The sequence below is a fragment of the Electrophorus electricus genome, chromosome 1 (genome assembly GCF_013358815.1).
Source record: "Electrophorus electricus isolate fEleEle1 chromosome 1, fEleEle1.pri, whole genome shotgun sequence".
NCBI classification, from domain to species: Eukaryota; Metazoa; Chordata; class Actinopteri; order Gymnotiformes; family Gymnotidae; genus Electrophorus; species Electrophorus electricus.
This window is the reverse complement of record NC_049535.1, coordinates 30,791,709-30,813,819: the sequence shown is the minus strand read 5'-3', so window position 1 is coordinate 30,813,819 and position 22,111 is coordinate 30,791,709. Positions and strand designations below refer to the sequence as shown.

At 48.5% G+C, this 22,111-nt stretch overlaps 2 protein-coding genes across 12 annotated transcripts in view; one reads left to right on the top strand and one right to left on the bottom strand.

Annotated features, from left to right (window-relative positions):
• The window catches only part of baiap2a (BAR/IMD domain containing adaptor protein 2a), a 36,754-nt gene extending 17,645 nt beyond the window's left edge, over positions 1-19,109 (top strand). The window contains exons 4-15 of one of the 8 annotated variants that reach the window (XR_004776633.1): positions 3,587-3,648; positions 3,759-3,830; positions 5,222-5,359; positions 9,184-9,336; positions 10,807-11,052; positions 11,729-11,939; positions 12,041-12,242; positions 12,553-12,621; positions 13,058-13,211; positions 13,458-13,495; positions 16,482-16,802; positions 17,149-17,220. Coding sequence is in view for 7 of the 8 variants with exons in the window: in XM_027010826.2 (XP_026866627.2) it covers positions 3,587-3,648; positions 3,759-3,830; positions 5,222-5,359; positions 9,184-9,336; positions 10,807-11,052; positions 11,729-11,939; positions 12,041-12,242; positions 12,553-12,621; positions 13,058-13,211; positions 13,458-13,495; positions 17,149-17,218 (1,415 nt within the window). In the remaining variant the exon portion in view is untranslated. Of the gene's footprint in view, positions 1-3,200; positions 3,220-3,586; positions 3,649-3,758; positions 3,831-5,221; positions 5,360-9,183; positions 9,337-10,806; positions 11,053-11,728; positions 11,940-12,040; positions 12,243-12,552; positions 12,622-13,057; positions 13,212-13,457; positions 13,496-14,211; positions 14,279-14,719; positions 15,528-16,481 lie in introns of those variants that run through there. The other 7 variants (XM_027010829.2, XM_035531248.1, XM_027010826.2 and 4 more) reach the window with 7 other exon arrangements.
• Positions 19,110-19,240: 131 nt separating this feature from the next.
• The window catches only part of aatka (apoptosis-associated tyrosine kinase a), a 32,059-nt gene continuing 29,188 nt past the window's right edge, over positions 19,241-22,111 (bottom strand). For all 4 annotated transcript variants that reach the window (XM_027010816.2, XM_027010815.2, XM_027010814.2 and 1 more), the window contains one exon: positions 19,241-21,965. In XM_027010816.2, coding sequence (XP_026866617.2) covers positions 21,937-21,965 — 29 coding nt within the window. In that variant the 3' untranslated portion in view covers positions 19,241-21,936. The remainder of the gene's footprint in view (positions 21,966-22,111) is intronic.

The following is a 22,111-nucleotide window of genomic DNA, read 5'->3' as shown; positions in this document are numbered from 1 at the left end:
CTGTTAATTTTTTATCTTGCTACACCCACACACGCTCTCAATTGCAGCTACGCCTGTCAAAAATGATCACTCTGCAGGTGACTCTAGAGACTCCTTCTCATTACCCAGCGTACGTGGAAGTGCTGAATATGGCAGGACGCAGGTATTTTCAGATAGCCAGATAAGCTCATCTGCTTTGTTTGTGTTTGTTAGACAGGAGGCCTGGCTTACCCAATCCCACCCCCACTCGTTTCCGTTATCAGCAGCCGCACAGATGTGAGAGTGATGTAATCCACAGGTTGTATCAGTAGAGATACTCATGACAGCCAGTGTCTGAGCAGAGGGAAAAGCCCTCCATTTTGTGAGGCTTTAGTTCTGCCTCTTTCTTGCGTCTCTGCTGGTTAGGAACTGTTTCCACGGTTGCCATGACACCCTGCATCAGACCGTGTTTAACCTTCTTCCCTGGTATATTTTCTCTCTCTCTCTCTCTCCCCCCCCACCCCATCTTAGACCGGTCTGGCCTGTTGAGTTCGGCTGTGGTATCTCCTGCCCGAGGTCCGCCCCATGCTACCTGCAGCAGTTTGTGCGTTGACTGGTGGACATGGTGGACGAGATGGGTGTTTCTGCACTGTGCAGAAGGACTTAAACAGAAGCCCACAGGCTCACGTAGAGACATGCTGGGCTGCTGCCGTTGAGTCACCTGCTCGCTGACTGAACCGCAAGCTCAGAAGGGAGGGAGTGGCGAGAGAGAGAGAGAGAGAGAGAGAAACAGACAGAGAGAGAGACAGACAGACAGACAGAGACAGATGGCTGTTCTTATGGTTACATGGAAGTGTTATGGCTTAAAATGTTTTAAAGTGGCATCTACTAGCCAAAGTTTTGAACACATAGGTGTAATTAGTTAATTAAAATTTTGGCAGGCTTGGGCATATCCACAAAATGTGTGTAAGGACTTGGAAAAAGTAAAGTTAAACAACAAAGTATTGTTCAGTATCGGCTGTGATGGGAAGTTTGCGTAGCTGGAGGAGACACTGTTCTGGAGGAGACTTTCTGTGACCAGATGTGTTCTGAATTCCATGACTCTGAAGTGTTTGGATTATGTTCATGTTATCGTGTTTTAATCCATATGCAGCATTTACATTGTGGGTCGCTTACTGTGCACACTGATTTCTAGATGGCCAGATCTCAGGTTGTCCTGCTGAATGCTCCCCGGGACCTTGGAGTCTTCACGACCCGAGGTGCGCTAAGACTCATTAGCCTTCTAGCGCTCCTAGTGAGCCGTGCCATCGCTGTGCTGGAGCGGGTGACTGATGGGACTGTTTCAGAATGGGGCCCTGCAACACCACCCTTGTTTAATTTGATCCAGCTGCCCCTCTAAAGTTCCTGCGTTTTGCACAGCGATTTCCATCTGAATCGCAGGAAAATTAAAAGCCATAGCTTTTAAACCTTGGACATGGAGATTTGTAGTAGGAAGTTATTAGGGGTGGTAATCTGTAGGCAGTTCCCAGTGTGATTTCTTTCAGACAGCACAATCATGAAAGTCCTGAAGCCTGAAACCTATACTATTATTATTTTTATTTACTTTTTCCTTTCATTATTTTAATTATTTGGAATATCAAGAACGGGGAATCTCCTGGTCAACTAACCATTACATAGATGCGCAGCCCCCAGTGGCTTTGGCAGCTTTTCACTGCAGCCTAATGCTAGCTGACCTTTTTGTCCTGTGCGGGAATGCTAGCTGAGGACATAGCCAAAGGCTATGTGACTGTCACATGTCCTTACCTCATGCTGTCTACAGGCTAGGGCCATGCGTTCGATGAGAGTATTCTGGATTTGAAGTTGATGGGGGGGGGGGGGGGGGGGGGGATTTAGAAAGTCCAAGTGGTGTTTTGCACTTTGATGCAGAATTATTCAAGAGGTAATTGCAATGCCTCCAAGAATTGATACGTAGGTTTGAAAAGCTAAACGTAATGCAGAATTTCTTTAACTCATCCAGCCACTAAGGACAGACAACAGAGCTCTTACATCTGTAAACCTCAGGGATTGTGATTCTGACTGATTTGATCTGTAATCGGCTAGGCTAGCCTGCCAAGAGCATGCCGTCCTCTTCCATGACCGTGTGTGTGTGCACAGACGTGCGCACGCATGCGTGACTGTGAGAGTGTTTGGACAGAGGATTGATTGTTCACGCTTGCATCAATACTTCTTTTAGGACATGATGTAATTAGTACTTAACTGCCCTCTAATCTGTGTGTGTGTGTGTGTGTGTGTGTGTGTGTGTGTGGTTGTCCTTTTCTTTTTTTATTAATCTCCATATTCTAATCTTTGATTGCAATCAAGCAACAACAACAAATAAAATTGGCACATATCTTTGTTCTAAGCCAAGTGAGAAAGTCTCATGTCTGTAATTTGGATGTGTCTACAAACAACTCAATTGCTGATCACCCTGAGGCCGTGCCGTCTTTTCCGGCCTCCTCGCGCTCGGCTTTTCTGAGCAGTGGCTCTGGAGCTCTGGGCCTGTGCTGCATGCTGACGAAGGTTCAAGTCAAACGTGAAATTCAGCCTCACAACTGGCCTGCGCCATCTGCTTTCTAGGAACAGCCTCTCTCTGTAGGCACCTGCACCTCCTGCACTGCGGAGAAGGTCTCGCTCAGATGCTGCTCTTCCGATGGATTATGATTCTGTACTTGCTCATCTCGTGCTGAAAAAAATGGACGTTGGTCGTTTTTATGTTTTGCATCAAGTTGTCTTACATTTGTGGTCACAAAATGCAATCTGGCATAAGTTCAGCATAAGTTCAGCATAAGTTCAGCTCTTCCCTCCGTTTATTTGACCACCTTCCGTGATCCTCCCACTCAAATGGGGAACTGCTTGTTTGGGCTTCATTTGAAGTATCTGAATTTATTCGGTGGTCTGCCCTTAAGTATGGGCTCTATGGCTCTCTGTGTGTGTGTGTGTGTGTCTCATTGCTTCGTGTACCCCCCCCGTGTTCTTATTTCCTGGTGTCTGTGTCCATGTCTTCTCTGTGTGCTGCTCAGGATCCCTGTGTTCTTTTCCTTTACAAAGCTTTGCACATTCAGACGAGGCAGCGTGTAGGTATCTAAAACGCACACCTCCTCGCCCGTTTGCATGTCCTCCTCCTCCTCCTCCATTTATCTCCCCCCCCCTGCTTTCTTTATGCATTTGTTCTGTTTAGTCTGCCTTTCTTCCACTGAGAGCGTTCGCAGAGGAGGACATGCAGTAAGTGCAGTAAGACGACTGTTTTGGTCTCCCTAACTGCGGTTATGTAAGCTGATGTAATGATTGATTTCTTTATTCATTTTATTTAGCTTGTCCAACCCCTTTTGAAATGCTTCCTCTGTTTGAAAGGGGGAGGGGGCAAAGGATCCCATTTCTTTTGAGCGTTTGCTGATGTCTCCTTGTTCACGTTCTGTTTGGTGTGTGGGTGTTTGGGGGCTTTTGTTGGTCACAGTGCTAGTGTTGACTCCTCCATCTCGTCCTATTTGCTTGTCTCGTCTTGTGGGTCTGCATGGTGTTACTGCATGACGGGGGTCTGTCTCTCGCACAGCCATCATTTCCCTGAATACCGTGTTCTTCCTCTACACAGGGGACGTGCTCTTTCAGATGGCTGAAGTCCACAGGCAGATTCAGGTGCAGCTTGAGGAAATGGTGCGTGACCCTCCGTCCTAGGCTCCTGGGGTTATATAATATCGTCTGCCTTCAGTTGTGAAATAAAGCTCCGGACCTTTTTGCACTCTCACCTCTCCCCCTCCCTACAGCTGAAGTCCTTCCACAATGACCTGCTTTCCGAGCTGGAGAAGAAAGTGGAGCTGGATGCCAGATACCTGACCGTGAGTCCTCCTACAGACGCTCCTTATCTTCTGAATGGAGAAGGAGCAACCTCCACGTTTACCTCCGCAGCCTACAGTACTCCACCAATGCACTCCGTCTACCCTGACTGCAGCTCGCAGAGCCTGAAATGACTTGCACACACGTGTGCGCACCAATTCTGGGCTTTATATATCCCCTCAGTCTCCCTGCTACTTGGGGGTGTGAATATCGCAGCAGCGCATCAGCACTCACCCCCCAACCTCAAATCCCCCCCCCCCCCACGGGCCTCACAGAATCAACTCCACAGCTCAACGGAGATTGAAGTATTTGAAGTATTATCACAAGGCATGATATCTTTAGAACGAGTGGGCCTGCCGAGCTGTGAGGTGCCGTAGTACGGAATGGCGTGCTGGGGAAGGTTGGGTGCTCAGCGCTATGTTCTAATGCCTTGTATCTCAGCGCGTTGCACTGCATTGTCAGTCAGAAACAGTCAGCTAGTGGCTTGTCCTGCTGTCTGGCGGGAATCATTAGGCTTCTGACAGCGACATTCATTTTTTTATTCTTATTGTAATTATATAGGTTTTTTTTCCCCCCCTCCCCGCCTCCTTTCTACACACGGTCCGCGGTAGATTTATTTATTTATTTATTTTTGCAGTCGTTTTCGCTTCATGTTCTAGGAGCCGTTATAAAATCCCTGCGCATGCATAAAGATGATTTACGCATGCCCGAGAGACGATTACGAAATTCCCCCTCCGGCTCCGCCCCCCCCCCCCCCCTTCTCCCAGCTGCTCCCACCTCTGTTAAATGAAATCCTGGAGAATTGCATCAGCAGTTACTGAATTATTAACGCGCGCGTTTTATTCAGCGAACGAGGCAGAAAGCGCCAGGCCGGGAGCGGATAGGAGACTCCGCACCGGTGCCGCGGGGATCGCCCTGGCAGGTCCCCATCGGTAGGCACCTCTCCTTCCCGTGCCCGGTCTCTTGGGCAATCCGTCCTAATGTGGGAAGGCTTTTGCTGACCACCCCCCCCCCCCCCCCGGTGGAATGTCTCCGGCTTGGCGTTGCCATGTTGGTGTTCGCCAAGTGCTGTGCCCACTTCCCTGGACTGTCTCTGGGTCCGCGTGGACGCGCTTTCCTCTGCTCTCCACGCAGGCGCTAAACGAATGTCAAAGCCTCCACTAAGTCTCAGAGTGCCGAGCTCCAGCAAAGCCTGCAACCTTAGCGCTAGGTACCGTGCGACGGCGGAGGAGCAAGACAATTCGCGCCTCTCATTCTCCTCGAAGCTGTTTTCCAGCGTGATGTCTGAGGCTTCCTTGAGCCATAATGCTGTGTGTGTGTGTGTGTGTGTGTGTGTGTGTGTGTGTGTGTGTGTGTGTGTGTGTGTGTGTGTGTGTGTGTTTGTCTCCTGAAGGCGGCTCTGAAGAAGTACCAGATTGAGCACAAGAGCAAAGGCGAGAGTCTGGAGAAGTGTCAGGGTGAGCTGAAGAAGCTCCGACGTAAGAGCCAGGCCAGCAAGAACCCCTCCAAGTACAACGACAAAGAAATGCAGGTGAGGACCCCTTCGAGGAAAGTTCCGGAAGCACCGCTAAGCGCCGGTCGCCTGCGTCGTGAATAGGCCGTGTTTTGCGCCGGGTGGGCAGAGTGCGCGGGAGTGTGCGCGCAGCTAGTACTGTAACACGTGGGCGGACCTGCTGGAGACGGCACTCTCCAGCACGCAAGTGCACGAATCTGTGCACTCATTCATGCACTCCTCGTGACTTTTTTCTGCTTTTCGTTTGCCATGATGGTGGGACGGGCCACGGTTTTGTGTTTCATTGTTCCGTGTGTGTGTGCGTGTGCGTGTGTGTGTGTGTGTGTGTGTGTGTGTGCGCACGCATGCTCAAGAACACACACCTGCTGCGTGGAGCGCCGCATACGCTAGTAGGGTGTTGGAGCCCTAGTGGAAATCGGTAGGCCCAGCTCGGAGAGCCAGGTGTAGGGACTCCCTGGGGCCATAAGGAGGCTTCAGTGCCTGACCAGGTGTGAAAACACTGTGCTTCCAGCCCCCTTGCCTCACTGCAACACAGCACAACTCCAACCCATGTCTTTCTTGGAGAGTGTGTGTGTGTGTGTGTGTGTGTGTGTGAGGGAGACACTGAGTGAAATAGGAGGAGGGGGGTTTTTGTGCGTGTGTGTTTGTAAGAGAGAGTGAAGGAGGGGTTGGCAAGGCATGGGCTGTGCGTGAGGTACCTTTCCAATCTCTAGATTGGACAGGGCATGCAGAAACGAATTAGTCACACACTAACATTTTTTCCTCCTGAGATCATCAGCGAGCAGGCAGCATGCTGCAGCAGGTAGCTGCCGGCAGGCCCCGCCGCTGGGATAGTGTCTTCACATCCACTGCTGTGGACGCCTCTGCGTAGCCCTGCAACCGCTTCCCTCGCAGGAGATCTGTGATCAGGACTTAAGATTGGACGCGTGCGCTCTGGGGTTCAGGAGACCGGCTACTCCCTGCCACACTTCTGCCCGCCTGACGGCGAGAGAGATCTCCCGTTTCCGATCATCTTTGTTTCCCGTAAATGGCAGTATGGCGTCTCCAGCGAGGATGGATAATTATACGGAAAGTACGGCGCAGCCTGAACCCTAACCCCAGCTTTCCAGAAAAGCAGCCAAACCCGCAGATATGCAGGGGGTTGTGTGGACTACAACACTGTGTTCCGGCGTTTTCCATGCGGTGGCCTGCCCACGCCTTCCACTGCTGTGTGTTAAGTGCTAGCGCATTCTTATGCCCGTGGGGATTCTGTTTCTGTCTCTGTTTTGTTCCACCCCCCTAAATCACCCTCTCCTCTGTCTCCCGCTGTCGTTTGACTTCCGCCTTCTTTCCGAAAAATCGTTAGCGTTAGCGGCCCCCTCCGAAGGTGCTAATTAGCTAATCACTTGCTCCAGTGAACTGGTCCTAGGTACAACAGACAGGGGAAGTGACTAGTGATGGCTGTCATGTCATGCTTAAATAACCATGTGGAGGTTGGGCTGTGAGTCATAATAAATAAGTCATAATAAATAAACAGACTTATTTAACAAATGACACACACCCACACACGCGCAAACACAACTTTTTTTCAGTGCCGTATCTGTATTATACCAATCAAGGTCATAATTGGAGAAGTATGCGAGTCTTTATATTTAGTTAGTAGCGGGACCTACTTTATTGGCAGTAGCCTCAACCAAAAGCTTTCTTTAGCAACCCCTGTCCTCTGGAAGTGTTTTGGCCCAGTCCTCTACATAAAATGTTCAGTTTCTGCATATTTTGGGGGTTACTTGTTTGGCCAGCCCGCTCAGATCACACCACAGCCTTTTGTTAGCTTGCTTTTGGCCAGCTGGCTTTTATCAGCTTTCCCTGTGTGCTTTAGGATGTCTTTTTAAAAAATCTCTTTAGATCAGAGCATGTTTGCAGCTGAGCAGGATTTGCTTGGGAGTTCGAGTTTTGTTTTATTACACAGGACAGGTCAGACTCATGTTTGGAGGGATTAAACATCTGATTAAATGAGAGAGAGAGAGAGAGAGAGAGAGAGAGAGAGAGAGAGAGAGAGAGAGAGAGGAAGTCCAACTCATTCATCTCAAGTGCTCAACTTTTCTCCCTCCACAGCTGCATGCCTGTGACACACACACGGATGCACCTGAATGCACACCTATAGATTTAGAGGCAGACGTGTGTGGTGGAGTACGAATAGCCATTGGTGTGTCGTGGGAGAACTGGAGGAGTATTGGGGTGGAGTCACTGAGCTGGCGCGTGGTGCTAAGAACTCCACAACAGATTTCCTAGAGCCCATCAGCAAGTGAGGGATGATCCTGGTGTGCGAGAGACACTGCAGAACCGAGTGCACCCAGAAGCCGTCTTGCTACCCAGATGGAGCGTGTCTGACAGATGCCACGTCTTGAAATTGAAATTAAAACTCCTTCTCCTTCCGTCCGCCAGTCCCCAGCTGTGTCATGCCTGACCACACACGCCCACATCCTCCACCACTTCCAGCCCCACACCCAACCCTATGTCACGTGGCGCATAAATCCTGAAGATTCCCGCATTTGTCCCTCTCTCTCTCTCTCTCTCTCTCTCTCTCTCTCTCTTGTTCTTTAGCATTCTTTCAATCTTGTTTCTCTCGCATTTCTTTTTTACACTGCTTCCTGACTTGCCATCTCTGTCTAATAGCTCTCTGCACTGTTACGGATGACTCATTCTGCTGGGTTTTTTTTTTTTTTCCCAAGAATAAGTCAACACGGAAGAAAACATTCCGTACCGCTTTTGGCCTTGATGGCTCTCGCTTGCTCTGCTCCCACGGCTGCGTGGAAATTCACCTGTGTTGCTTGCTGACTCCAGAGCCCCCGGCTGGGGGGCGGGCGAGGTCACAGACATGCCCCCCTCCCCTCTACTTTAACGAGGTTACTGCTGATCTGAGACCAGTCTCTTCTTGGGCCTGGCCTCCTGTGGGAGCTTTAGCTAGCCAGTGTCTGTTCATTGCAGTCAGCACTAGCTGTGGACTCCTAGAGTACAGAAGCCATTTCACAAGAGCCTTTTTCATTCTTTTTGGACTTTAAATTAAAATTTTTTTATTTTTTTTATTTCTGGGAAACTAGCACCAGTGTGTGGCAGGAAGGTGAACTGCATGTCCTGAATTCGTGTAATGCCCTGGTGGGGCCATAATGTTTTCTTTCAGATGACCTTGATGGTAATGAAGCTTGTGCTTGTCTGCTAAGCAGAGCTGTCAGTACCCCCCAGTTCAGAGTCTTTAACTGCCCATTACTGAGTGGGAATCCGAGCATGTGAAGCGGTCACCCAGGATACCTGACCCTGCCGTGATTAACCCCATACACGGGGGACCAAAGGAGGGTGGACTGTGTCTCTCGCATTCAGAGGGCTTCGTCCCTTATACGGTGGAGTCATCAACTTCTGCTGACGCGATGTTACGGCACGGGTGCCCGTGGAGGCATGGGACTTTTCTGTTGTTTTCGCCCTCTTCCAAGGCCAGTACGCCACAAATGTGCAAACAGATGATAAGGTGCTGGAGGGGAAGGGCCCTCACCCCGACTCCAGGAGCTTGCTTGCGAGGTGCGCGAGCACCTGGCCGCGTTCTGCTAATGAGTTCCATAATGGCGCTGACATTTTCTGTTTGGTGAGAGCTCTCGCTGGGTGGGGTACGTGTGGTGGAGAAGGAGATGCACTTATTCCGACGGGGCGGAGGCTGACAGGAAGTCACTCATCCAGGAGCAAACTTGTCACCCTTATTTTCTGCTTTCAGCCATGTGTCAAATCTCTCTGTCTCTGTCCGTCTCTCTCTCTGTGTGTGTGTCTGGTTTTCTCCCTCACTCATTCACTCTGTGTGTCTCTCTCTCTGCCAGTATGTGGAGACCATCGGCAACAAACAGGGCGAGCTGGACACCTTCATCGTGGAGGGCTACAAGACGGCCCTGTCAGAGGAACGCCGCAGATACTGTTTCCTGGTGGACCGTCAGTGTGCCGTGGCCAAGAACAGCAGTGCATACCATGGCAAGGTGAGAGAGTGCAAGTCTGTGCGAGTGCACAAGGTGTTCACCTGGGGAGAGGAGAACAGTAGTGTCTACCAGGGAGAGAGCTAGCTTCTCCTTCCCAGAACTCCGTAATGACGCCAGGCACCGCTACAAACCCCCTCTCTGCCACACGCAGGCCCTTCTGCAGCACGTTGCCATGGCAATTCTCCGAGCTCTCTCCAGCAACTGTCTGCTTGGAGTGCTGCTTGTTTGCGGGCATTACTAAAGCAGATGAGCTCGTCTGTGGCCCTGTGCTCATGGGGGCAACTTCCCTGGCCCGGAGCCCCCACGACAGCAGCGGCCAACACGGTTACCTGCTGTAGCACAGTGGAACGCTTTCTGAAAAATCCCGTCGTCAAACACTCAGACTGCAGAGGACCGCTATTACAGCCTACAAGCGCCGTGCGTGACGCTTCGCTGCAGTGAGCTCCAGTTACCGGGGCGACACCTTGCTTGGGTGCAGTCTGCTGGCTCCGAGCACAGGTGAGGCCACCAGGGCGACAGAGAGGGAGCGACGGAAGGACAGATGCCCATCATTCGCTGCCCGGAAGTTCGGCAGCAGTACAGGGCAGTGCGTGGGAGGAGTTCACAGAGGGCTCTCCGAAGTGCACTCTCTCTCTCTCGCCTGTGTGTGTGTGTGTGTGTGTGTGTGTGTGAGCGTGAGTCACTGTGAGAGGAGTGGGCGGATGTGTTGAGAGGCAAGCTCCTCACCTACGCTGTGGTGCATTGGAACAGAGGACGACGAGGTGAGGAGAGCAGAGCCTCGGCGAGATAAACAGCAGCTGGAAAGGGACTGGCTTCCACAGGGCCACGTCTTTAAGTTGCGAAACAAGAATTCCATGTTGAATGAATTACTGAAACCGCCTTAAAGTGGGAACAATGGTCACTCGTGAAAAGCAAAGTTTGGTTTTGCTGCCATGATCAGACATTACATCACTGTTATGAAAAGGGGTGTGTGTGTGTGTATGTGTGTGTGTGTGTGTGTGTGTGTGTGTGCGTGCATGTACTCCACTCCTCTTGAGTTTAATTTTTCGGTTCCTAAGTGATCCAGCGTCTCTTGGTTCGCCTACACATGACGCACTGCTGTGATGTGTTTGTTCTGCCAAGGTGTTCACCTGGCAGTTTATCAGCTGTTGATGAACCAGTCGAAAAAATTATTGGTCTTGCCAAAGCGGGCTAGATCGAGAGCACTGCTAACTGGTTAAAAGGTTACAAACCCACTCACGGTTACTTTATCCAAACAGCTGACAGTGTGCAGACAATGAATATAGGCGCTCTTCCCAAATGGCCACCTTTTTGTTCAAAAACATGTGACGCGAAGGGCAACTCTGAAGTTCTCTGAGGTTATTCCACTTTGTCTGGGAGAAAAAGGTCAGTTCTACTCTAACAGTGCTGCAGTTTGTGTACATGCAGCATTAATCTTCCTTTTCTTTCACTGTATCTGCGCGTGTGTAGGGGAAGGACCTGCTGACACAGAAGATCCCCGTGTGGCAGCAGGCTTGCTCGGACCCCAACAAGCTCCCGGAGAGGGCCCTGCTTCTGGTGCAGCAGATGAACTCTGGTTCCAACCCCCTCGTCTCCAGCCCCCTGCACTCCTCCAAGGGCAACCTGGTCATCTCCGACCCCATCCCCGGCGCCCAGCCACTCCCTGTGCCCCCTGAGCTGGCCGCTTTCATGGGCGGCGGTCTGGGTCACCAGGCGGTGAGCGGCACCCACTGCACTCCTCGATCTGGAATTCCTGGGACGGCGGGTGGGGGGTGTTGGCTTATACTACCTTACCACGTCTGACTAGCTCCAGAGTTTAAAAAAAGGAAATAAATAAATGTACAGACGCACTTGATACGGGTTCGTGCAAAGGTTGACCCTTTTCTGCATTGTTTTTGATTCCTGTGTGCGCGCTTTTATCTGTTTGTGAGTGGAGTTGTTCAGGGGTGGGGTGGGGTAATCGGGATCATTTACGCCGCATGGGCTGCGGTGCACGGGCCGCTCCGAGCGTCAGGGAGAGCGGTGGCGCGTTTCTGCCACGCTGCGCGTGATGAGCATAAAAGAACTAAACTAAAAAAATTAAGTTAAAATGCGCAGGGAGAGTTACAGTGCAGGGCCCCGGCCAAACGCCACAGAATTTTAATGTGCAAGCTGCTTCCATCCACGATATCTGCTCCCATCCTTATCTGCTCTTACACAACTGATGATGATGATGATGATGATGATGACACACAAAGTAGTGTTCTGCTGTCAGAAAGTTCGGTCAGTATTCGCTGATGGTCTGTGCATCATTTAAAACCTATTCTTACTCCCAGAACACGGGGTGCTGTATGGAGATGTCTGGGTGTGTGTGGCTTTGGTCAGTCCCTGATGTTACAACCTGTACTCGCAGAGGCTGATGGGTCCTGACGGCATGTCCCTGGTCAACGGGACGACGGGCTTGCAGGGTGAGGATTACTGGGGCGAGGGGGCGGTGTCTCAGGGAAGACCCGCCTCCCCTCAGCCCCAGTCTCAGCCGCAGCCGCAGAGGCAGGTCAGCGAGGTCTACTCCAACACCCTGCCCGTCCGCCGACCCCAGCCTGCCAAGAACAAGACCTCCGTGGGTACGCAGAGCCGAGCGCCCCCCCAGGCGCGTGCGCGGTACTGCTGCCGTTTAGAGAACAGTGTCCTGATCCTGCACGCCGGTCTCTCTCTCCACCCCCAGGCGAGACGCGGACCCTGCCCAGGTCCAGCTCCATGGCGGCGGGTCTGGAAAAGAACGGGCGGTCACGCGTGCAGGCCATCTTCTCGCACGCTGCCGGTGACAATAGCACGCTGCTTAGCTTCACCGAGGGCGACATCATCACGCTGCTGGTGCCCGAGGCCCGCGACGGATGGCACTACGGCGAGAACGAGAAGAACAAGATGTGAGGCCCTGCCCACTCTCGGCTCACGCACCAACCTGCTCCTGTAGGACCGGGACAGACGAAACAAAAGCCCCACCCTCGATTCCTAACCTTAATTCCTTTATCGACTCAGATGCTTATGACGGAATATTAGATAACGGTATTATTAATCCAACGGTGTTGGTTATCAGATATCCTGAGACAGTTAATCACCTTGCTCTGCCACATTCGGGGTATTGGTTCACTTTTTTAAATACTGTTAAAGATGACCTGGGTGTTTTTGTTTTGTTTGTTTGTTTGTTTGTTTGTTTTTCCCCATGGTCCTCCTCAGGCGGGGGTGGTTCCCCTTCTCCTACACGCGGGTGTTACCTGATAGCGACAGTGACAAGCTGAGAGTGAAGTGAGTAGCTCCACCACACTTTTACCATGGAGTTGTACCGGTACGCGAAAATCGGCTAACCTACCGATGGCGTCGCCGCGCGTCACGACTTCAGCGATCCTCGGAGTGGCCGCGAGTTGTTTGTTTTGTCTGGGCTGTGTCACGTTCCGTAGATGCTTGGTGCGGGGCCGGGCGCGTGCGCGTGCATGTCTCTTGCGTAGATAATGGGGGGGGGGGGGGGGGGGGAGATTTCCTGCTTGGGTGTTCTACCTCTGCTTAAGAAACAAACAAACAAACAAAGACCTAACCAAATTAATCCTGGGCTTTGGGGTGACGCTTATTTGCACGCTTCCTTGAAAGCGGCGCTCTGCGCTCGAGGGCCTTCGGGAGCGCCTGCGGGGCTGGGTGGGGTGGGAGCGGGTGAGTGGCCGTGGGCTGACTGTGCACTCTCTCCCAGCCTGCACCACGGAAAGAGCAGCAGCACTGGGAACCTGCTGGAGAGGGACGACGCCTCTTTGCCCGTGCCCGACTACGGCCTGACCGCCCGCCTGCTGGCGCAGAGCCTCACGCAGAACCGCCCGCGTCCGTACAGCATGGCCGGCTTCACGCAGGTACACACTCGCACTGGCTAACCGGCCAGCCGGCGCGGTGGTTCACCTCCACTTTTTCTTCCGCATGCCTTTCGGCGCCTCTGCGACGGGTAGGCCGTCGCCTTTCCCACTCTGAAGCTTGCCGGCGCCATCTGCTGGTGGAGATGACACGTTTCCGATGGCAATGCATGACTCTACTACTAATCCTGCCGTCGCTGTGCTGTGGCAGCTGGGTGGCACTGAACATGTTCCTTTTGCAATTTGCAGCCAGCGATTGAGGATTATGATAGTCGTTTTGCCACAAGGTAAGATTAAATCTAGAGGAACTTGTATGTGTGTGTGTGTGTGTAAGAACTAAAGAGCGAGGTGTCAGATGAACCAGCAAGAAAGACTTTACGAGGGCTACTTTATGAGACGTCCCTCCGTTAGTGCCCAGTACTAACTCCATATTATACATAAACGCTCCTTAGTCATCTTTGCTTGCAAAGTGATAACTAGCTATTAGTTTGGAGAGTTTTAGTCACTTCTTGAAGTATTCTGCAGTGTCTGCCATGTGTATTTGACTGAAGGAGGTTGATTGTATGTCTGTGTTGGGCTGGAGGGCTGAGCAGCGTCCTGTGCGTGATGCATCATTCCCGACCTCATCGTTCCATATCCTGTGTGGCCTGATCTCACTGTCTCCGGTCGTGTTCCTCTAAGCCGAACCATTAGGGTTCGGAGCGTTGCAGTGAACTCTCCCTGAACCGTCCCACTCAGGGAGACGTCTTTCGAAGGCCAAAACCTCCGCAAATCTGGCCCCCGGCTCTTCCGCTCTGGCCCCGGAGCTCGGCTGAACCTTGTCGTCAGCGTTCTCCAAAAGAGCTCCTGTTTTTGAGTTTTCTGAAACAGCGCTCCAACTCCTCCCCCAACCCTCAAAGTCTCGCCTGTTCCTCACCTTCCCCCTTTAGGCTGTCTTGTCTTTTCTCCATTTCTCTCTGAGTGTGTCCGACCTGGCAAGCTTCCTTCTCTCTTTGTTCCACAGTTCGGATGGCAAATTGATTTCGACAGTGTGAGCACAGACAGGCTATCAGACACAGACACACCTCCGGATAGCACAGGGGTTGCCCCCACCCCACCTCTCTCCCCTCCCCCCACCCCACCCCACCCCCCACGAAAAGCAGTCGTAAGCCGTGCCTCCACGCACCACTCCTTCAGTGGAAGATGGCTGCTTTCATCCATCCTTTCTGTCCTCTCTTCCCCTCCTCCGCGCGGCGGCGGCGTTACGCCCGTAGAGGCGATGGCGTGTGGTGGGTCGGGGGGGACTCAGAGAGAGAGAGCCGGAGCGCGCTCCGCCTGCTCGCCTCGCAGCTATACGGACACTGAGCCGCCGACCCTTCTCCTGACGGACTGCCGGCTGCCACTCGCCTCCCATGCATGTGCGCAAATTCTGCAGCTGTTGTGTTTTTATGAAGATGATGATGATGATGATGATGATGATGGTGATATTACTACTGTTTTAAATTTTTTTTCCTCCTCCTGTGCAAAACAAGGACACCACCATGGCAAAAGCAGTGTGGCTATTTGGAAGCAGCTCTCCTTCCTTGAAATGCGCGTGTGCCCAGTGTTCTTTAAGCTGTGGACTGACGCTGACGCTGCTCCCACATGTCGGGGAGCCTTTCGCTTTCCTCGTGCTCCAGTTGTGTGGACCTCCTTTTTTTTTTTTTTTTTGTCCCCCTCCTTTCCTTGTTTTTATTGAAAGATCGTTTCCGTGGTAGCCCTCGCGTCTTAGACGGAGCACTGTGCAGCCCAGAGGGGGTGTCTCTCTTCACCACCACCCCACCCGCTCCCCACCTTGGGGTTTTTTTTTTTTGTTTGTTTTTGGGTTTTTTTCCCCCTTCTTAACAGATTGAGTAGAACAATTCCACACACACCCTGAATAATTTGTCCACCAGACCAGTAGGGTATGTGACGGTGAATTCTGACAGTAGGGGAGGGCGGGACCACGCCACCAGGTTGCGACGGCCTGCGTTCAGTCAGCCTGTCGTCACGTGTGAAAGCGACGGGTGACGAACGCAAACCCTCAAATTCCAGAGCTGCTCTCGCAGACGTCCCTGTACGCCATCCTGCGTCTGAGATCCTCCCTTCGCTGCGTTGCTGTGTTACCGGTCGGTCAGCTGACCTATCCTCTGGAGCCGTGCTATAGTTGCCCTCTGTGCTGATGTACCATTTTGTACCTTTTTCCAAATGCTTTTCTTTTCCTTGTGAATGGAATAAAGATACACAAACGTCAGTGTAAGGAAACATTTCCATCACAATATGCATGCTATGGAGGACCTTCCTAACCATGTTGAACATTGACCTTGAATGTATTGTAACTTTTTACAAAAATTATATATATATATATATATATATATATATATATATATATATATATATATATATATATATAAAAATATATCTATATATTAATAAAACACTTGTTCAATCTATATATATATTTATTATGGTTGTTAACTTGAGTCTCTGAATCCGTGGTCTGTGTTGGGGAGGAAATGAGGCTTCGTCCCTCTGCTGGAATAAACGTGCTACAGTGTTCTCTGTCCCCACCCCCCACAAATCCAACACCCTGTTTTCCACCTTTACTGCTGAATACAGTGCTATTCATATGCTCTGTGTGCGCGTGTGTACACACACGCACACGTGTTGGTGTGTGCGCGCGCGCTTCCGCGTACTGTGCAAACACGATTTGGTGTGTCGTCAAATGTGCGTCTGCCTCTATCTGTGTGTCCCGGTGCGGTATGCTTTTGTCTTGTTTGGAATGTGTAGCGTAGCATTTTCAGGTGGGTGGGTGTGATATTTTTATTTTATTTTAAATGTTTTTTTACTTTCCCCTTTTTTTCTATAGGACACTGGCACTATAGGATCTCCTTTTGAATGTCTTTTGTTGTGACATTTTAGTTTGTTTAGAGTCCTTTTCACCAAATTGGTCAAAGCTAAATCAAAGACAAACTGACTGACTGCTATGGGCAGACTCTTCATTTTGCACTATATTTTGAACCCATGCCATTACTTTTAGAGGTGTTTATTTATTTACTCACGTATAAGCACAGGGCTGAAATGTCCTTCATCCATTTGAGCCAGTGTCAAAGTCCAAAGACACCATACCACAAAATGAGTAACCTCCAGCCATCCTACACACAAAAAAAAAAAAAAGACTAACAGTTGTTTGAATGCGGTGGAAATGTAGCCATGCATAGCCCCAAGTCTGAGCTGAGCTCCGGTACAAACCCATGGACTCTCTTTACCTTCCAGTTTGGGTCCTGAATTGTCCCGGTTCTGAGTGTGCAGGACCTCCGTAAGTCACCTGCCTCCATCGCTGCTCAGCCAACCAATCATGTCCTCTCTCTCTCTCTCTCTCTCTCTCTCTCTCTCGTGTTCTCTCTGCTCTCATTGGCTGTCTGGCATTAATGGGGTAGTGGGGCTTCACAGCTCTGTTTTATTTCTCCCTCATTCTGTCACCGGCCTCTCTGGTTGGTTCTCTTTCCTTGTGGTGTAATATGTACCAGCCAATCAGACAGGTCATTGGTTGCCAGGAAATGGTGTTTTCATGGAGGCAATGTGTGGGCACTGGAGGTAACCCGAAATCTAACTCTGCATGCCTATCGATGCTAACAACAGTAAACACTAGCACTAATTGAGTGTTGTTCCATTTGCATGCTTGCTCAAGACACCCTCCATAGAAACCTCTTCGAGTACTTTTGTTCATAAGTATATGTCAAATGAATCATTGTATGCCTTTCAGCAGTACTCTACCTACCAAATTCTATTGAACTTTCCAATGCTTAGGTTTACTGTGTCTAGATACTGTTATAATGGTAATGGTAATGATTGATGAAGAGTTGTCTGATAACGGCAGTGGCACACCCGCATGCACCGCTGCACACGTATTGACATTTGTTGACCCCCTCTCCTTTTCCAGTGACCGCTCCCTGGAGGTCTACCTCAGATCACACATGATGGACGACCGCACTGCTCCGCTCTTCTACTAGAGAGGCCCGCACATGGCCGGCTCTCTGCTGCCCTCTCCTGCTCAGTGCTCGTTGGTGCACAAGCGCAGGGGGCTAGAATACATAATGCTTAAAGACTCGCGAGCCAGCAGGGATGAAAGGTCCTGCGCTCTAAGGATTAAACCCTTGTCCCGTAAAGCTTTTATAACTGTTGTAGTGTAATGAGAAATCTTGATGTGCGGCGTGACGTCCGCAAACGCCGACGTCACGCAAGGCCCCTTTGATAGGAGGCGGCTTTGTTTATGGGAGACATTTTTACAGTTCAGTTAGTTTTGTTTTGGTTCAGGCTTTTGATAAACAAAACAAATATATATGTATAAGAAGAAAAGAGAAAAAGCTAGTGACATCCAAGAATGAATGTATCCTCATCAAAACTTTAAATCCTTTACATTTTTGTTGCATCTTCTCCCATTTCTTACTTGTTTTTCTTTGGGTTTTGTCAGTGGGTAGCGAGTAGATCTTTGCTTCGTGTTGGATGTAAGAGGTAACACGTGGGGAGGGATTCTCCTTCCGCCCTCCCTCCCGGGCACTCAGTCTCTGCGCCGCCAGCCCATCCTGTAGGAAGCCGCTGTAAATACAGACTCCACCCGAACGAGCCCCCATCTCCAGGCTGTGACCTTTTTTGCCCATCCCGCGTTTTGGCTAATGCTTAACCTAAAAGGCCCAGCGGTTCCTTTTTTTTCTGTTCCCTGGTCCAGGGAGACTTGTACAGTACTTCCTCCACGTTCAGTGAGCACCAACAGGGGTCTGTGCCTTCTACTGATTTTAGGCTGTAGTGTTCCAGTATTGAGGAAAATCTGTTGTCATGAAAAAGGCAAAAATAGTCAAAACTCTTTTGTATTATTGTTGCTTTTGTTTGATTTGATTACTATAGCTATCACATGATTTTCAGCAAAGTGTTTGTTTGTTTTTTGTTGGTTCATGCTGTTGGTGTTTGGCTGCTTATGAAACAATCTCAATTTGAAATGTTTTGTGTTGTTTTTTTCCTGTTTAATACTGCTTCATAATGTTTGGGAATAGATTTATGGGGCTATAATACACATGCACAATTAAACAATTTGCAGTTAGTGTAAATACATGTTTTTCTTTTTCCTAACTCAAATATTCGACAAGTACATGTCTGTGTTGAACAAAGATTCTTGTAGATCTTCCTACCCTTGTGCTAGTTCAGAGATGGTCTTCCAGTCAGCAGAGGCTTAGTATCAATACCACAAATCTATACTATGTAAGATTTGAACACACATTTCTGCCAGACACCAGAGCCCTTGCAGAACTGCACTCCGCAACCAACCGTTAACACCTGAACTTTTGGTGTTTAAAATATTTTTCTAGCAGTTCGGATTGCGCCTAATGTTTCTCTGCAATACGCGGGTCATGGCCTGATGTTCCTGTGCTGTCAAAGGTATTTACAAAGATATTTTAGAAGTGTGCAAATGTTGCGGTTGACACTAACTGCTGTCTAAAAGCCTATTTTTTAAAAGTATGACTAAGTTTGGTTTCAGAAGTTCAGTTCTGCTCATAGCGTAATAGAGCTTAGATATGAGTGTACTTCTAAGACTTCTGCAGCATTCATTATGCTGCTTCTAGTTTAAATCCTACATAGTATAACCTTAAAAAGCTTGTATGTGCTTGTAGTGCATCCTAACCTCATCAGAGTGTAAGAAAAGGTTGGAAAGTCTAACTGGAATTGTGTGTGTGTGTGTGTGTGTGTGTGCGCGCGCATGCATGCATGCACATGTGTATGTGAGTTAAATAGGCTAACATTTTATGTACTACTTTTGGCTTTTTGTCTGCGTTCTGTTCTCTTATTTATGTTCCTGTATTTTACGGACAAGTTCTTTTCCTTTAATGAAATAAAACGGATGAAAGCAAATGTACTGTTGGTGCTTGATTACCACACTTGCATAGGCCTGCAGAGGGAACACTTAAATGAAAATGCCATCGGCCAGGAACAACCCATGACCAAGACACGAACCAGACATTTCGAATTAAATATCTGATGCATAAGGACAAACTGGGTTTTGTTTATTTTTGGAATACTACAGTTTGCACGTATGAAGAGAAATGGAGCAACAGGCATGATGTTACTACAGGTGCAGGGAAAATTGTCCCCCACTAGCACGTTGGAACAGGGCGATTTGTGGCTCCCGATCCTTGAATGCCACTCTGGCAGCTATAATTATATACATACAGCCATGGACTTGTCCTCTATGAAGCACCGATATGTTCAGTGGCATAAAAAATGTGCAAGACTGCACGCTCCCCCGGATTATAAAACACCTACAAGGTCAATAGGAAGAAACAACATAGCAAGTTTGCCTGTTTGGAGGTATTGGCACAGTGGTGCTAGGGTGAGCACAACCTGTGCAACTGTAGTAAGACCAAGTATTATACACATGTAGGTCTTCAGTGAGGAAAGTTACAATGTCAGCTCGGTTGCAGAGAAAAGTGAAAAGGGGAAACGGAGTGAAGACCACACCCTCGTTCCACTGGTAGCGTCGCAGTCCTGTTCCTGCAATTCTGCGCTCCTGTCTCACACACTATATTGATACATGTTTCTGGGTTCCCTTTAAGAATGCATACAACTGTATGAATCCAGCTTAATAAACCATGAGGTACATTTTTAGCACAGGGGCAGGTTTTTCGAGCGCTGCCATTGGTTGTGATGGGTCTTCCCGTTTTAAAGGACAAGGCCGACAATTTTTGCAAATGGCTTACAGCTAGTAAGCAAATTGTACACCTTAACTTTGTGACATGCCTTTCTGGTGTGAAATGGGTTATTTTATAGGAAATTTGCCAAAACTGGTGATCTTCTCACACTGCTTACAATAGCAACCAAAGGTTAGAAGAAACATACACCCAGTGAAATCATCGTAATAGCAAATGAGGGAAAAACTGGAAAAATAGTCTCACTCCTTGATGAACTCAATGAGCTATTGAATAAATAAATATTATATATATATGTGTGTGTGTGTGTGTATATATGTATATATAATTTCTTTACATATATATTAAATAGACACAACCTCATCAAAAGAAGCAATAAAGCATGTCCATATGATGTCCTAAAAAAGATATCAAAGATTTGGAATATGGGCTTTGTGGGGGACTCTGTAATATATAAACAAATTTAAAGACGATTCCAGGTGAGTGGTTGCAGTGTGCTGTAGTGAAGGATGCAGACATGTAGAGTCTTAAGTACAAAAGCTCTGCAGACAAATGGGATGTTCTGCACAGCATCCTGTGATGGCAAAGTGCTAAGATATTAATGTTGGTTTGTTGATTTGACTATCGTAAGCAATTTAAGAGAAGTCTGTCCTGCGTTGTTTCTCATTAAAAAAAACCCCCAAACACTTATGACCAATATTATATCACTGAACTGAAACATGAGGTTATTTGCCAAAATTGTGCCATTATCCTTAAAAACCTAACTAGGTAGGTAATATTCTCTGATTAACCTCTGGTCTGTTTATTATAATAATGCTGTCTAGACAAGATGGTGGCACAGGCTTTAATATTTTAGCAAATTAGAATAAATACCTTAAAACAGCATCACTAGTCCTACTTACAGTTCAACCCCCAGTGTGCAGTATTTGTGTGCAAAATGGGCACTAAAAGATTAAAGACGCTGGTTGACAAAGCGAGGAAGTGCAACCTGACACACACACAGCACCCCTTCAATTCTCAATCCCCTCCTCAACCACCATGGAAATGAATTTTTGCTTATAAAGGCCAACGCCAGTGAGAGGGAATTAACCGTGATGAACTTGAACAGGGTCTCTACAGAGGGACACAAACAAGGATTATGTTGGATTGGTTTGAATTTAGATATGACCTTTAGGTCGCAGCAAAGAAAGTGCATTGTCTTCATCCTTGCCTCATCCTAAAGTGTGAAGCAGCGCAAAGGTGGGAAAGGAATGTTGTTTCCAATATGAGAAAACATGTCAAACGCAAGTATCTTTGTGACGTGACATTTGATTCCATATATACCACTTTTACATCTTTCATACAATTTACCTGAGCTACGATATAGCTTAAAGTGGTGAGGAGTGATTGCCTCCAAAGAAAACCGACCTTGAATCCAAGGGGTGTTTAATTCTAGGGCTTTATATATCACAGAGGCATAATTCTACACTCTTAAGAGTTTATACAGAGAGAAAATTTTGTTTGTGTAGTCACAACAACATTCCGTATCTGTGTTGTTTTTGCCCATTTGACCTCACGCTAAAGATTTAAAAAGCATGTGGAAGATCTGACCAATGAGTGATAAGATGGAACACTAAACCAATCAGAAGTGCAGCAATATAACCAATCCCATCACTGTTGCTACCGGTTGATTGTATAGAAATTATTTGTCGCACTTTGAGTGTTGATGCTGTATGTTGCAAATAAATTATAATCTCATTAAATAAGGATTATCATTACATTACATAAAATTCTTCAGATACATATAGATTTATTTTTCTGTTCTTTTAAATGTTGTCCTAATCAGACTATGTCTCTCTACGACCATCTGTATAGGGACACAAGGTTCGCTAACATCATTCAACTATAGTATGAGGCACTGTCTCCGAAAAGGATATCGGATCCAGGGGAGCCTTCGTCCCAGACATTAAATAACAGAACACAGAGAATCTACTGCCTGCTCAGGCCACAAGGAGTTTACATGTTGTCCTTCAAAAGAGTTAAAATTGGCCTTCTCATTCTTGGTCTCCATCTGCATTGCTTCCTGTGTGAAGATAAGAAGAGAAAGCATAAATTGTGCTTTATTCAAGTTCTACACAAAACGACCGCTTAAAAACGAATCTCACTTGTGTCATTAATGTAGCTGAGAGTATAGATTTTAGTGATTTGTAAAAATGTCTCATTTCTGAC